This window comes from Maniola jurtina, chromosome 19, assembly GCF_905333055.1.
Source record: "Maniola jurtina chromosome 19, ilManJurt1.1, whole genome shotgun sequence".
Classification (NCBI taxonomy): Eukaryota; Metazoa; Arthropoda; class Insecta; order Lepidoptera; family Nymphalidae; genus Maniola; species Maniola jurtina.
In genome coordinates, this window is record NC_060047.1 from 11,447,086 (window position 1) to 11,463,428 (window position 16,343).

Sequence of the window (16,343 nt, forward strand, 5' to 3'; positions counted from 1 at the left end):
TTTTAAGATACACGTGGAGATGATACTGCTATTGGCGCAGTTAGAATGCCATAAGCCTAGTTCGTCGTAATTAGTTAAAATTGCGAAAAACCAAATTGAATTTCGCGGGCAGAACCGTGTCATGCACCACGGCCAGAAGCGGAAGTTTTTTGGTGCCAGGGCGGCCAACAGTAAATGTTGACCATAGACAGTGGAGTTCCTATTCTCTGTGACCCTAAGCCAACTCCAAACCATGACGACGGAATCACGACACGATCCGGTGATTTGGATTTTGGACGTCTTAATAACGTCCGGTAAATTGGGACGTCTGATTTTCTATCATAGACGAAAATGACGATGCCGGTGCGTCCTTTTTTTTCTGTCTATTTCTCATGGATTTCTATGCCTATGGGCATTTTTTCCTCTCTTTTCCCCTCCGCATTCTAGCGGTATTTTTAGCAGGTGCCATTTTGACAAAAATTGAAATAATAAGACGAAGTTTAGCTTTTTGTAGAGTGTTTTTTGTGTAAATACGTCTGTAAAAGCAAAACAGAATATTTCATACAGAATGGTTGCGGTATGTACACAGCTAAAGCTTTATTTAGATTACGTAAGTGAGTTGTGGATTGTTTATGAAAATAATGCGTCTTTCAGCAAACGAAAGTGTTCGTGGGAAGTTTGCCGCAAGGCTCCAAGCCGGAGGAGTTGAGGAAGCTGTTCGAGCGCTTCGGCGTGGTCACAGAATGCGATATCATGAACAGATGCGGCTTCGTGCATATGCAGACAGAGGAACAGGCCGCTGCCGCTATACGGGATCTGCATAACTCTACGTTTAACGGTGGTGTGATTACTGTGGAACGGGGAAGGATCAAGGAGAGAGGAGGAGGCCCGAGAGGTGGTGGTCGTGGTGGGATGCGTGGCGGTATGAGAGGTTCAGACCGGCGAGGAGGAATGCGCGGCGGACCCCCTAGAGACGCCCCGTACCCTCCTGTTCGTGATCGTGGCATGGGAGGATCAATGCGAGGACCTCCGATGGGAGGCGGTATGTCCATGAGGAACGGAGGCGGGGGTTCATACGACCGTGGCATGGACCGGGCGCCTATGGGCGGAGGTGGTTACGATGACAGGTACAACGGTTACGGTGGAGAAGACCGTCGAGGTTTCTCGTTAATGGACGGCCGCGGCGCCCGCGACCCGTACGCAGCCCCACCTCCGATGTATCCGGACGACAGACGCTCGTATGCGCCTCCAGTAGACGACATGCCAGCTATGTATCCTGACGATCGTCGTGCGCCGATGTACCCGGACGAGAGAGACATGATGGATCGAAGGGCGCCCATGCGCAGTGCCCCTATGTCATCAGGCTATGACAGAGCGCCCCCGCCACGCGCTGCTCCCGTAGGAAACGGTGACATGTACAGCAGGAGGCCAGAACCAGCCATGTAAGTAATGCAAATACATATTTAACTAAACTTACAGCCAATTCAAGCAACTAAGAAAATGATAGATTTTCAAATATTGGTTTCAAAATTAGTTTATATGTCTTAGCGATAACACCAAATGATTAAGTGTGAGATAATTTACTTTAAAAATTAAAATGGAGCAAAATATAAAATTTTGACCAAGTATATTATGGCTAGGTAGACTTACAGTGGTAATGTCAACAATAAAATTGCTGTACCACTCAGTTTTGCAGGTTGAATGTTGTAAGTCATAAAATTACAAGGTCTACATTCACTTCCTAGAACAGAGAATAGGTAAAGCAATTTATAGATAACTATATATATTAGTCATTGTTCTATGACTGAGCATGACTCACAGAATTCTAAGGAAAATCATTTGTGATTTGTTTCCTTTCAAAACCTGGTTACAAATTCATACTTTTTTCCCAACTATAAAGTAAAATGTCAAGTCAGTATTTCTTTACTTAAGTAGTCCTATGGTAAAGGGCCAAATAGGCTAGGATTTTGTCTTACAAACAGTGACTTTCAGTCACAAAAACAGCCTAGCCAACTGGTAACTGGTATCCATCGATACCATCCATGGATATCAGTGACATGGATACCTGAAACTGACCATCCATCAGGTTACAAACTGGTGTCAACATGATCATTTGCTCGCAACTTTGCCACACATCCCTCAAAATTACATTTCATTTTTTATAATTAGAAGAATACTATATCTTTAAATTTTCTATATGATAATTTCAGGCGAGCCCCCACTGCAGCCGCAGCGGGCTATGAGCGGGACCCTTACGCACAACAGTACCCTCCCATGGGCCGGTAAGTCCCTTTGCCTTTACTTGAACACTCTTGGCAACCAGAGAGGACACACAATTGCATAAAGTGAATTGGTTTAGTTACTCACTAGGGCGCTGGTCCACTAAAGGCGAGTGAAGCAGAGACGTGTGTCGATGGTTGCTTAGTTTATTGAATGATGATTTAATAAAGTCATTGCATCATCTATCAATAATCTGGATGGTCTGCTGAACACTTCTCTGCTCCATTTTGTTTGAGTGGACAGTAACCCTTAATATTGGCAGAAATGATTATTATCAATATCAGTAAATTAGAAATTTCCTAGAAACACAAAGTTAATGAATATTTTAAGAACACTTAAAAATACAACCTTTGATTTCAAAGAAACTCAGATAATTCATTTGATATGGTGTACTTTGTCTGCAAAACCACTCAAAAATGTTAACACAATTTTTTTTTTTAATTTTGTTCATATTCATATTAAGTTCTATTTGTTGTAAAATTACATACACAAACATTAAAATTTCCCACTCTCTGGTTGCTGCTACTAATTCAAATTGTTGAATCATCAGCATCAGTAATGATTATATTACTTATTGAACTCAACATGAACTGGACCCAATATTATTGATTGTCAAAATGATATTTTAAACGAATATAATTTTACACTGCAGCTAATTACAAATCGGACGTAATATATCAAGGTGACGAATCATTTTATACAGTACCTACTATTTCCATGTTCACGTCGTTCAGTCCGCCGCCGTCGCCTCTCGCGCCCTTTGCCTGAAAATGCGGTTGGAAAATATATGTTCACGAACAATAAAAAACTGAAGCCCATAGTTCTTAGTACAGGAGCAGAATGTTTGTTTCTCGTATTGTTGAGGTTTAGAAAAAAATCAGCCGGGATCGCCCGACTTCTGTTAAACATCCGTTCCTAGGCTTGTTTGAAGCTTGTAAGCATTTTTCGGTTTTGACCGGATTGAACTGGATCAGTCCGAATTGAACCAGACAGACAAGTCACGTTCGATCCAGTTTAGTCAGTCAAAAAAGAAGTTGCTATCTTATGTATGGCATAAGGACATATTTCATGTTACTCCATGCAGGGAATCCCAAACGTTCCATGAAAAAGATTTGCTTCAAAATTAAAAAGTTTTGTGCGGGATTTTCAAGAATATAAGGTCAAAAAAGGAAGTTGATGTATGTATGATTGAAATCGATGAAAAACGGGACGGTTAGGGTTTAGTAGATGCTTTGAGGCAGAGGGTAGTGTAAGGCCAATATCTCATTAGGACACCATGGCGGCGCCACCGGTCGCGTCACAAACAAGAAACACCAGAATCGTCAGTTTCAAAATGGACCTCGAAGGACAGCAATGGCATTACATCAATCCAAGAGCATAATTATATTAGTATATAATTATGCTCTTAATTATATTAGTATACTAGCTGATACCCGCGACTTCGTTCGCGTGGATGTAGGTTTTTAAAATTCCCGTGGGAACTCTTTGATTTTCCGGGATAAAAAGTAGCCTATGTGCTAATCCAGGGTATAATCTATCTCCATTCTAAATTTCAGCCCAATCCGTCCAGTAGTTTTTGCGTGAAGGAGTAACAAACACACACACACACACACACAAACAAACTTTCTCCTTTATAATATTAGTGTGATAGTGTGATAATTATATTATAAGTATATAATTATGCTCTTGGATTGATGTAATACTGTCCGACCATATATAATCATAATCATACTACAATGAGAACAATCACCTCACATAAACACACATGCGAATGATTATCGTCACGGTCGAGCAGGAGCGGCAGGTCGTCCCTGGTAGCGCAACTGGTGGTTGAGTGAGTGAGACACCAAATAGCTCAACGCATTTCAGCATTTAAACTATCAGAAGTGATAAATAAATATTATCTTACGCTGGGCTCACGTGATTAGTCGCGTAAGCCTGACTAGTTTCGAACCCACATAGTCTAACTACGGCATACTTAGTAGTTGTTTCTCCACCAACAGATAATCTTGGCAGCCGCCACCTTGGGTAACCAAGCGTATACCAGGTGAGGTACCCTCGGTAGAGCTGTATACATTTTGTTGATAGTGTGATTGGTTGCGCCGCCACTAATATCCTAGTGAGATATTGCCAGAATAAGTGCGAGAGGCGACAGGCGACGCGCGGCGGGGGCGACAGGCGGTGACGTGTGTGTTTGTGTGTAGCGGCGGCGGCGCGGCGCGGCGCTACTAGCGCCTGCACACCGGCCCGTGCCGGCTCCGTCCCGGCCGCTCCGACCCGGGCGCGTCACGCGCGTGCCTAGTATTACCATAAGTGGTCACGATCGCAAGCCGTGCTCGCATAGACTTAAGATAGCTCATAGTGACAAGAACAAATTAGTGTAACGTTGGAATTCTCAGGCAAACTCTTTATTAGGTACATTCAGATCCGCTGTCGTTTTATGTAACATATCTCTGCAACAACCTACGATTTATGATTATTATGTTAGATCTAAATTAAAATTATGAATACGTTTTATTGATAAGAATTAATTGTGTAAGGTATTTTAGATGTAAATGTCATCTTTTTAGATTAAATTCCATTTTTTGGGACTTACTTCTTTTTTGTTTCACCTTGTCTCCTCGATTTAATTTGCATGGCTTCCTTCGTCCGTTCACGCTTCCCTTCGCTTCCTCCTTTACCCGCGCGGCTCTGTGAACATGTGAATCGATTTCACGTCCACGTCCCCGCCCGCCCTCTTGGGCTGTACTTTGCAGGACATTGAGTATTATCGTTGATAGCTATCGACGCAAAACGGCTGTTAGGCAAAACAGTGCGGTCGGTGGCTCACTAGCCTGCGAAATCATCAGCTCATATTATTTGAATTGTCCAAAAATGTATCCTAACGTTGCTCCGAGCGTCGACTTTCGTAGAGAAAGTGCGTGCGAGTCCTTTCAGACGTTAGTAGCGGCTCGAGATCACGTACGCAGCTGCTGACGGCGCGGCATAGCGCGGCTTGACTAGCGACGTTCGGTCTCGGCACATGTTAGGCGACACGACAGCAACGAAGACCCAGCACGATCGTAAGTACGGCAATAGACGGCAAACGTTAACGGCAAAGCGCTTGCGGTCACCACGAAACGCTTTGAAAACTACTGCTTCCTTCCAAAGTTATCTACGCAAAATAATGCGTTTTACTTTTACATGGTTACACGTTAAAATGCCGGAACGCTGCATATTCTGATATGCGTAAATTGCGCAGATTTATAACGTTATTGTCACTATTATTGTCACAGTGATATTGATTTTTTTCGATATGCTTGCGAGATTTTTGTAATGTAACCAGAAATAACCCACGATTAGGCAGCATTCCTAAGAGTTCGATTAACTCTCAAGTTTCTATTTTACGCCAACCCCATGGATATTATGACAAATCGACAGACCTACGAAATAAAAATATGTGGACGTGTTCAATTTAATTAAATTTGCATTATGTTTGGCAGGTATTGGAGCCCACCTGGTTGAAGACTTGACTAATGTCTGAAGAGGACAACTGCTGCAAAGGAAGCGTGCCCTTTGGTTACGTGTTGGACTGAGGCCTTGGGCCAAGGGTTCGAGTATTACGGAAGAAAATGATGAAACTTGATGAAATAAATTTTTGTTAATGTTATTTGTTTTTTATTTCTTAATATCGACCTTATTGTTAGTTCAAATTATTGAACCGATTTTGCTCAAGGTTCGTAGAGGTATAATTAGTTACATACAAATTTATATCAATGACATCGACATAAAAAGCAGCACCTCCATAAGATCAGCTTGCAGGAGTATACGTGGATCAAGTATACGTTGAAGTTGCCGCTCGGTTTGCGCGAAACGTGGAACGAGCCGTTCAATCTTATCCAGGTACACTCGTGAGCTGGAAATAAAGGGAATTCACATTACGAAATTAGTTTCATTATCACGTGTAAACGTCTAATTTCAATTGAGTCATGCATTAAGTCGTAATGACGTCTAATTTCATAATGTAAATTCCTGTGATGTGGATGCTCACTCGTGTAGAAAAAGCTACCAAGCTGTAATCAAAAAATTCATTATTTTGCTAGGGATACGCACACGTGGATACTCCTAGGTGATAGATATCCATCGGACCAGATGAGCTCATTCACAGTACTTACGGTACGACTTCGTATTGTAAAACTCTGCAACGCGAAAGGCATCATGGGAAATTGCATTGAGGTGCGACGTCGCACCGCAAGTATTTTTAAATAGAATAGAATAGATTTTTATTCAAATAAACTTTTACAAGTGCTTTTGAATCGTCAAATAATTTACCACTGGTTCGGAATGCCGTTCCTACCGAGAAGAACCAGCAAGAAACTCGGCGGTTGCTCTTTTCAATTGTTCAATTTACAATAATATTCTATACTATACAAGCAATTGCAGACCCGTGCATTGCTGGAGGATTTCCGAAGTAAATAACTGCCACCTTCTAAGGTTTATAAGATGGATTAAAGAATCAGATCAACACATTCGTTATCTGGACTTCTTTTTTTGGAATGGGTATAGGTAGGGCGCGCAAAACAAGCAGTGCGATCTGAAGTTACAAGGCCAGACTTGGCGGATCGCACAGGCTAGGATGAAAATACCCAAGCCTGGCTGAGATGTTTTTGTACAATGCGCAGTCATACGCCTCGTGTTCAGATTAGACTACTTATTTTGCATTGTAATGTGTTAGTTTAACGGTCACTTTAAATAAAACGAAATATCTGTTTTTTGTCGTTTATTTCAGCGTATTGAAAATATATTTTTATAGAATGAGTTTAAATTTATCACACCGTGTACTTAATTCGAGCGAAGCCTCCGTCGACATGCAACACCACTTAAGCATAACATTTGAACCCTGCGCTTTGTATTGCTTATGGCACTACTTACCACTAAGCCTTGCTGATATCATTATACAATAATAATCATTTCATCGAAAGATCTAAGTTATATGAATCTATGAAATTATTATATTATTATGGAAAGAAAAACTGTTACAGGAAGGTACTTCTTTGGGCGCTATAAATTACGCAAAATCTATGCATTTAAGTTCCTTGCTGAAGAGTTAGCCCTAATTCGCACGAGCGTTAAAAAAGCGTAGCGTCAAAACCCGGCGTTGCGCTGAACGTACAAAGTGTGCGTTAAAAAGCGTTGACGTGTAAACAGATACTTGGGAATGCATTTGTTCTATTTGAAACGCTTTTTAACGGACGTTAAGAAAGCTCTCGTGCGAATGAGGCCTTGCTATGCCATCCAAATATAAAGACAAACGTGTTTACGTAGTGCCAATCTTACTAACATTTTACTGCCCGAAGAAAAATAATAATTTTACTGCTGAAAAACATAAAACTTAGAAAAAAAAGAACGATAACAAAACGCAACAGAAATAAATATAAATAAAAGGTCAAAATAATTGGTTAGTATAAAAAAAATCTCAAACCAGCTTAGCTGCCAACAAAAATACTTTGGATTGTGTAAAAATATAACATAAATTAGTATCTTACAGTTTAATTTGTATTAGCTAACAATCGTAATCGTGCACTAATACTTTTTTTTAGGTTCACTTGCACCAACTCGTTAATTATGTGTTTTTCTATATCTGTCCTTTTCTAGTTAACCATTGAATAAACTTGTCAAAAGAGGACAGCATTACAAAATTTAACTAGACCAGATCAAAAAGTTTGATGCTAGTAGGCCTAAGGCTGAGATCTATAGAGCGCTTTGACTTTGCTCAGACTTAAGACACTGTTAAAACGAGACAGCGTTATACCGATGGTATAAATCTGTCTCGTTTTAACTGAAACTTATTTAAGCCTAAGCAAAGTCAAAGTGCGCTCTGTACAGATTTCAACCTAAGACTTGTTCAAATCACGAGTATCGTATATTATTTTATAGCTCGTGTGATCTGAATTCACTCAACATTTATCAGTGACTTTAGTAATCCATTTTACACCACGCAAAAATGCATCAGTTAAGTACTTAAGTTCAGGTTTAAGTCATGGAGTATTTCTATAAGTATTTTATAAGTAAAGATTAACATAAAGTTCGATTGAACAGTCGCCTAGATTATAGATTAAAATAATAACATAATATAGCATAAAACTGTATCCAAATTTAAAAAAATAAAACTATTTTAAAACCAATCAACATTTTCATAAAATAAATCACACATGCATTGCAATCAATAAACCTATTTACAATAGAGAAAGGCACAGACTGAAGGAAGAAGACAGACGGAGCCACGATAAAACTAATAATTCTTCTAATACTCCTGGTGCTAAGAGTAAAGTTTTTATTTTTCGAAATTCACTTAAATCGCGCGGAGTTCCTCCCACTCATCTATCAGACGCTACTAGCGACAATTTTAAATTTTTGAGATTCATTTTCTCTTATGTTACAATGTTGAACTTCAGGAACGAACGGTCAGTTTTCCAGATGTGCAAACTGTTACTCTATGTTCAATGTTGGTGTCACCTTTCCTGTCTTTTTTCTTTAGCCTGTGAGACAAAATTATGACTTGGAAAATTTAAATATTTCGTCATATTTTAAGTACGCACACATATGACTACAGCTAGCTCAGTCTACGTTATTAATAATTTCAAATGATTTTTTTTAAATACAAATCACCGCGTCTTCACCAAATGCCTGAACACACAAAATTGCACATTAAATAAGTACTTATGCGGAATATTTATTTTGCAATAAACTGCCATACTTGTATTATTACACATAACAAAACTAATTAGGTATCATTTTAACAATTGGAAACATAAAAAAAAAAATACAAATTCTGTAACAAGTTGGTTTGGTCTAACAACCGGTGCAATCAACCTATCAGTAATCTGTCAATAAATTACTTTGCAACGTTGTTATTTGTCAAAAATTCTATGTTCTGTTTTGATAAATAAAAACGTTGCTCAAGGGCTTCTGAGATGGTCAAGTGGCTTGATGGCAAGCACGTAGACTTTCGCTTGAGCCAAGCTTGTCATTTGAGTCAAGTATTTCGGTGCTTGGTCGTGAGTGAGCGACTGCGATTTTATATTTTTGCTTGACGCGACGCTCGGACAGTGTTTGAGAAAAGAGAAAAGTGGCTTTTGCTAGTTCAAGCTGCTTAACGTGCGTATCTGGATGCTTGAGCAAGCGAAACAAAACAACGTGCTTGCCCTCAAGCCGCTTGGCCTCTTTAAGCAAGTTATCGGCAGATTATAGGTACATTCTTATAGATTTTGACTGTGAATGGCGTATTGTTTTATACATACATATTTTTTTTTATTAATACAATACAGCCTTAATTTTTTATTATTATTAATGCAATACAGCCTACAGTGCCTTTTTTTATACACAGGAAATGCCCTTCCGTCAGGGGAAACGGAGGGGGTTATGTGGGGCTTGCACCCACTAAAACCTGTGTTAGTTCCTCAACGGACTGGCGGTTGCGCGGGTATCACTAAGTAGTATTCACCGCGCTCCCGCCAGGTCTAGACCCGCCGCCAGGCGGGCGGGTCCCATCGCTAGGCTGGCTGCTACCAGGTCCGTCTCAGAAGCGCCCGGAACACGGCGCGCTACCTCCTGACCTGTTTATATATTGGTTGACGAACGCCCATTACGCCCGTCAGCCGCAGATAGCCTACAGTGCCTGCTACATTATACTAGGGGATAAATATATATAATCTGTATCTTTGGCGTCTAAGTTACTGCTACGTTTAAAAACGTTAAGATTTCCAATCTGTTAAGCATAATCATTGTTTTTGTACAATCAATTCGTCAAAGGCTTATTAGAGGCACACTAACGTTAAATCGTAAACGTTAAATTTTGATAATGGGGGATCGGACCACAAAGGATTTTGCCACCTGCCATACAAAATCATGATTCCACAATCTTCGTTGAGTTTATACGGAGATACGATAATAGAAGCTTGGATCCATTGATATAGAATAGTAGGAACAGATCACGAACAAAATGACATCGCTCAAGTGGCCAGGTATTTTTTTAAATGAGAACAAAAATGTTTTATTCTAAAATAAAACTTATCACCTAACCAATAAGTCTAAAAAGACTTTTCAAATAAAGTCAAAACTATTATTTTTGCTGCTTATGAATATTTAAGGCAATTAACTTAGCCACGGCCCTAAAACACTAAAATTCCACCGCGTATACAGTAAAGCATTTATTTGGAAATAAATGAAAGTACTTAACTAATAAGTATAATAATAAATAATTTAGCTAGGGAGGAATTTTTCTTATCTTATTGACCTTATATCGAGATGTTTTATTAGCTCCTTTTATGTTAAAATACTTTCTTATCTAACTAGAATTTGGTAACTTTAGTTCGTAATAATTGTTTACTAATTCGATTTTTAATTTAATTTAGCCTCATCATATCTAAGGCTGCCCGCAAATTAGCAACCACTCAGCAACTTTTTGCGGGCAGCCTTACGATAGTTATTATTTTATTACATAGAAGCTGTGCGTAGTATATTTTTGTCGGTACTTAGCTTTGTGTTAATAAAACCAAATCTCGAATTAAAAAGTTTGTCAGGAAATAAGCATTTAAATTTTCATTAGACTTGAGAGTGATTTGACTATTTCATTTGAATAAGTATTTTTTATTGGTGAAGTTAAAAATATTAAAAGCTGATTAATTATTTTTATTAGTGTTTAGTTTGCCAGTTTTTTTTTTGGAATAGCATAACGCATTAAACATGTTTTTTCCACATGTATCACTGATTTTCTTCATTTATTAGTAAATTGCATACTATCCGCTAAGGATGACCGTTTTATTGAAAGTTAAGTGTTATTTGGTAAAATTGGCAGAATTAAAGTTAGTTTTGCTGAAAGGTAAAGTGTCCGAATTCAAAAAAGTTATTCGGAGACCCAAGACGAGTTATCCCAGATTCTCATTATTCAGTCAGTCAGCCGCAAAGTGTTCGCCGGTGAGATCGCGGCTTAAAGAGTTCTTCGCTATGAGCGCGCGTACTTGAGCGCGAGGTTGAGCGGCTTCTCCTCCTTGAGGGAGTCTTTGAGGACCACGTCCGAGCTGGTGAAGGGCGGTGGTGGAACGCTGTCTGTTGTGGAGGGCTCTTCCGGCTCTGATCGACTTGAGGTCTCTGTTTCTGGCCTAGAAAAAAAAAAGTTTTTTATCCTCACTGCGCAACAGCAAAGAATGAATTTTAATCAGTGAGGTGTCTATCGATTTGTCTAAACCATGCAATGTTTATAGGCTAGATAGATAGATAGATAGATGAAATCTTTATTGCACACAATAACATGAAAAGGAACACAACACAAAAGGAAGAAAACAAAAAAAAATTGTGTGCAAAAACGGCCTTGTTGCTTTGAGCAATCTCTACCAGGCAACTTTTGCTGAAAGGAGAAGCTAGTGTTGGATAGTACTAGGCTAGGCTATGCTAGGTTATGTTTTTATAAAAACAACTTTGTCGTTATGATAGTTTTCTATTGGGAATCTGTCAATATGTCACATTTATTTATTAAATAAAGATTATCTGGCCGTTGTGAGACATGCTCTAAGCGTTGTCCTCTTGTCTGGATCAACGTGTTTTAGGATTATTGTTGTGGGTATTAAGCAATAAAAGTTAGTTTTCATCCTACACGCCTTTCATTGACACAATATGGTTACCAGCGAGTGGGATGATAACTAACTTTTATTGCTAAATACCCACAACAAGGGTCATACTCACCGATATTTCCTACAGTTAACATGCGCGAGCGCAGCCAGATGCCTCAGCAGGGTGTGTCTGGGCGGGTCGGGGTCGCGGCGCGCCGGCGGGAGGTCGACGCACAGCGCGCTTCCGCGACCGTCACCCAGAAACGTCGCTACGTAGTTTTCCATACGCAGGAGCAACATTAACACGTCTTCCAAGTCTGCTTCACTACAATTATTAGAAATTATCTTGGGGGTGACATAGTCAGTATTGACAGAACAAATAAAAATAAAGAAATAAAATCTTTTTAGGACCATCGAATATTATTAGAAATTGTCAGTTAAAAAAATGAAAAGTGCTGAGGTGCCCCGGAAAAATTTCCACAAACATGCAGTAGACCCGTAGATTGTCAAAGTTTTGCCAGACTTTGACAATCTACGGGTTAGACCAGAGGCTTTTGAGGCTCGCAGAGTGAATGTGATAGAAAGTTGAATTCCAGATAATGTGCGGCCGGTGTATTTAGAATTTAAAAAAAACTGCTTGTTTAGGTTTAAAATTGACGTCATTTTTTGAATTAGTAGCCCAAGAATATTTTGAATGGCATTAACTTCTGGACGAGCGTAGCGAGCGCGAAATGTTTGTACTGACCTGGCGGAATACAGGAACTGCGCGAAGTGTATGTTGGACACGCAGCCGGTGCGGTCTTCGCTGTCGGTGTAGAGGTCGGTCTCGCGGTAGTACATGTACAGGAAGTCGTTGAGCTGCTTGGCGATGACGGCGCAGCGGTCCTTGTCGCACATCTTGGCGGGCGGCCCCTGCGTGCGCACTCCAGCATTACTCACGTTCACATTATACTAAGGGGTCACTCGCGCGTTTTACCCAAAGAGCATTTCAGTTTAACCTCTGACTCTAAAATTGTTTAGCAAGAAACAGTTAAAAATTATTTTGCTATTATAATTTTTAACTGTTTCTTGCTAAACATGAACTTCCGCAAAGTAACGCCTGATTCTATCCAATATCTAAAATTGTTATTTAACTTTGCTCAGGCTTTAGAGTTAAAATGATATAGATTCATGACAGAGACATAATTTGTCCCGTTTAAACTTGTCTTAAGTCAGAGCAATGTCAAAGTATAGTACACGACAAGTCGGGACGACAATCGGGGCGGAGTCGCCCCGCACACCTGCACAGCCCTCACGCCGACCTGGGGCGGGAAAGCGCGTACTCCGATTGCCATCTCGACCTGTCGCGTACTATAGGTACTCTATATATCTTAGCCTAGACGATGCCTGTATGTGTATTACAGCAGCGGCTATACAGATCAAAAAGAATGCGACTCGCATAGTAGGTATTTAATATATAACGATAGACATTTATTGTATCGTACAATGGCTAGTATAAAAACACGTAGAAATTACAAAATGACGTTTATTTTATAGGTACCTCAATTACTATGCTTTTAGCGTGGTCCTGTCCTCTTTGGGTATCATTGCCAGCGAAGCAAATAAACCACTTATAGGAATAAAGGTTGCATGCAAATATAATAAACATGGATAATAAAGTATTGTGAAACTGCAATTTGCAAATCACCACAATGAACGGTAAACATGATAATAAGAGTGACATTCCCATCAAAGATATTGAAGTGAGCGACTTGCACACAATCGCGCGACACTTAGGTTGAGATCTTGTTCAAACTTAAGACACCTAAAACGGGACAGAGCTATATAGCTGGCATAAATCTGTCTCTTTTTAACTGAAACTTAAATCAGAGCAACGTCAAAGTACGCTCTATAGATCTCGGCATTAATGTCGCGATCGCGTATTGCAAAGTCTACCTTAAAGTCCCACCTAATTAAGTGCCTTAAGAATGTGTTCGGGGTCTAACTATAGTACTACTATTTGTTATTTACCCACAAGGTGGCAAAATAAATATGATTATGATTAAGTTAGTGCTAGAGAAGCTTTTGACATCGAAAGCTTTTCAAATTGTGTAAAAGGTGTGAGAGCAAAGCGGCATGCGTAAACATCGTCACCTTTACATTGTAAGGCATGCGCAGCGACGAGGACGCGCGCCGCAGGAACTTCAGCACCAGCGCCGCGTGCTGCACCGCCAGCTCGTTGCTGGGCGACGACACGCGCTTCAGCACGTGAGTCAAGTACAGGCCAAACGCGCGACGCACTTCTCCGGTACTGTAAAAACAGGACGCGTCACCAAACTTGGAACAACCCGGCATCTTCTATGGTCCTGCCAATCTCGCAGTTATATGGGCCGAAACGCGGCAGAGCAGATGCGTTCGGTATTTGCTCTTGGCGTGTTGGCAAACGCTTTCGTGGTTCCCTAAAAATTCTTTTTCCCTTTCACACTACACTTTCCCCCTCAAGGGCTGGACAGCACATCACCAAAATTGGAACAGTGGCTGCGATACACCGCGGGCTGAAGCAGAGCACACCTACACCTTTCAAATTTCAGTACGCGTATACCTAAAATATTAACAAAAAAGTATGAAAAGCCAGCTAGTTACCAGGCGACGACACGCGCTGAAGGCACGACGCACTTCACGACGCCATTAGGCAAAAATACAGTGTTACCAAACTTGAAACAAACCACCATCTCCCATGGCCCACCAACTTCTTGGTGGGCCATGAAACTTATGTATAAAGAAGCAGAACTCACGTGAGTCGGAGTCCGTCTGTGAGTTGTTTCTTCACGAGATCCTTGGCTCGGCGCGCGTCTCGCGGCGGCTGCGGCGCGGGGCTGTCCGACAGCTGGACCGCGGGGGCGGCGCCCGCTATACACACTGCTTCGTAACGTTTTAACCTGGAACAATAATGATCTTCTATGAGGATTTTTAACGACGAAATGAGGCAAGTTTTGTGGTTAGATCGTTAATAATAAGGTGCATTTTACTGTGACAGTAATGGGATTAGGATGCGTGTCAATCGTTTTAGACTAAAGTATCATTAGAGTACTACTAATTTTATAAGTCACATCGGCAGAATTTATTTGCACATAGAAGTGCCACCTAACGCAGACTAAAACTGAATGTACACCAATGATGGTGTACACTTGGTGATTTTAGTTGGAGTGTTAACCTCACTATTTCTTGACGTTAAGATTTTAACCACATGAACAATAAAGACTGATGCTATCTCGCTCACGATTCACGCGTACAAGACATGACGCGTAGGCAGCACGTAATACTTACCTTTGAGGAGTGTCAGTGATGCTGGTGGCAACGGTCGCGTGTTGGAAGTGTGGCAGCACGTGGGAATGTACGAGCAGGTTGTAGTTGTGCTGCACCACGGTGTACGGCGCGTTGTTGTTGAGCGACGTCGAGCATACTGGGATGCCCGTTACTGGATCTGTAGGAAAGAAGTATACTGGTGATTTTACAGCCCGTTCCCACTTGTCGGCTGTCACGCCCGGATTTTAATGGCATATTCCAGTAGCAGAACTTTTTGACACAAAAACGGTTTCAGACAAGTGTAAATAGCTTCATATAAAACGTTCTGCCACTGAAATATCCGACCAAAACCCGGGCCCGATAGACGACAAGTGGGAACCGGCTTTTATAGGTGATAGTTATTCGTTTCTTTATATAGAAGCCATTGGCTTGCAACACTTCATTCAGTTTCACCTCTTAAGATGTTCACTGATCCATAATGTTTCGTCCATAAAGTATTGTCCAATAAATTATTATTATTATTGGAGTTTTTGTGGATGAAGCATTTTCACCTATTAATTATCGTCCATCAAGGCGCTGTTTGCTGCGATGTTCATATATATACGACTTTTGCCAATTCATTACAAATCGGATACTCAAGACTGGGCTAGAGAAATTCGCAAAGTATGCCGCATGTGGGCGCATTATAGTGGGACGACGCTTAGTTAAAGAATAATAATAATCTTACCAAGGTATTGGGAGTATTTCTGCCAGGAGTTCTGGCTGGGGAAGATCCTCACGAACCCCCCTCTTCTGGCGTACTGCGCCCTGACCGCGCGCACTATCCGGATCTCCTCGCCCGTGAGCAATCCAGCGAGCGGCCCGACCGCTTGGTTCTGAGCTGGCGCACTCGCGCTGGTTGACTTGCCCCGTACCAACGTGTTCTCGGCTGAATGTACTCGCCGACACTTAAAAGATAGACTTTTTTGTAAAATCAATAAAATTTTCGAAAAAAGCAAAGAACAATAATATAACCACGACAACAGCGAGCATAATATTACCACTTTTATAAGATGCGCCTGAAGAGCCTGCGCAGAAATCTTATTTTTGAATGGCGCGTAAATATCTCAGCCAATCATAGCACGCGTCCGTTTGCTATTGGTTGCCTACCTGCTATGTTTTATACACGCGAATTAAGAGCGAGATAGCACGAATCTCTGTGGTTCTTGTGTT

The 16,343-nt window shown here is 40.8% G+C and overlaps 2 protein-coding genes across 8 annotated transcripts in view; one reads left to right on the top strand and one right to left on the bottom strand.

Annotated features, from left to right (window-relative positions):
* Window positions 1-353: 353 nt before the first annotated feature.
* Window positions 354-5,908, top strand: LOC123874865 (RNA-binding protein 4.1-like). 5 transcript variants are annotated; one of them, XM_045920408.1, is made up of 5 exons: window positions 354-556; window positions 634-1,421; window positions 2,190-2,261; window positions 2,912-2,941; window positions 5,742-5,908. In XM_045920408.1, exons 1-4 carry the CDS (start codon window positions 548-550, stop codon window positions 2,913-2,915), a joined length of 873 nt encoding a protein of 290 aa, XP_045776364.1. In that variant the 5' UTR covers window positions 354-547; the 3' UTR covers window positions 2,916-2,941; window positions 5,742-5,908. The 5 variants fall into 5 exon arrangements, 4 of the variants coding, with proteins under 4 accessions (XP_045776364.1, XP_045776361.1, XP_045776362.1 ...); XR_006798022.1 differs by lacking the exon at window positions 2,912-2,941 and adding an exon at window positions 4,464-5,321 and having other exon boundaries at window positions 355-556; XM_045920405.1 differs by lacking the exon at window positions 2,912-2,941.
* A 3,990-nt stretch (window positions 5,909-9,898) lies between these two features.
* Window positions 9,899-16,343, bottom strand: part of LOC123874855 (tubulin polyglutamylase TTLL5) — a 29,167-nt gene continuing 22,722 nt past the window's right edge. For all 3 annotated transcript variants that reach the window (XM_045920383.1, XM_045920385.1, XM_045920386.1), the window contains exons 11-17: window positions 15,859-16,078; window positions 15,153-15,309; window positions 14,621-14,764; window positions 13,980-14,136; window positions 12,592-12,758; window positions 11,980-12,171; window positions 9,899-11,399 (exon numbers count right to left, since the gene is read on the bottom strand). In XM_045920383.1, coding sequence (XP_045776339.1) covers window positions 11,243-11,399; window positions 11,980-12,171; window positions 12,592-12,758; window positions 13,980-14,136; window positions 14,621-14,764; window positions 15,153-15,309; window positions 15,859-16,078 — 1,194 coding nt within the window. In that variant the 3' untranslated portion in view covers window positions 9,899-11,242. The remainder of the gene's footprint in view (window positions 11,400-11,979; window positions 12,172-12,591; window positions 12,759-13,979; window positions 14,137-14,620; window positions 14,765-15,152; window positions 15,310-15,858; window positions 16,079-16,343) is intronic.

What these genes read in the sequence shown, in the direction of transcription:
- LOC123874865 (XM_045920404.1), top strand. An exon ending in AGGAGGCCAGAACCAGCCAT is followed by an intron (nt 1,422 to 2,189) that starts GTAAGTAATGCA and finishes TGATAATTTCAG; the next exon opens with GCGAGCCCCCACTGCAGCCG. An exon ending in CAGTACCCTCCCATGGGCCG is followed by an intron (nt 2,262 to 4,463) that starts GTAAGTCCCTTT and finishes GTTTGTGTGTAG; the next exon opens with CGGCGGCGGCGCGGCGCGGC.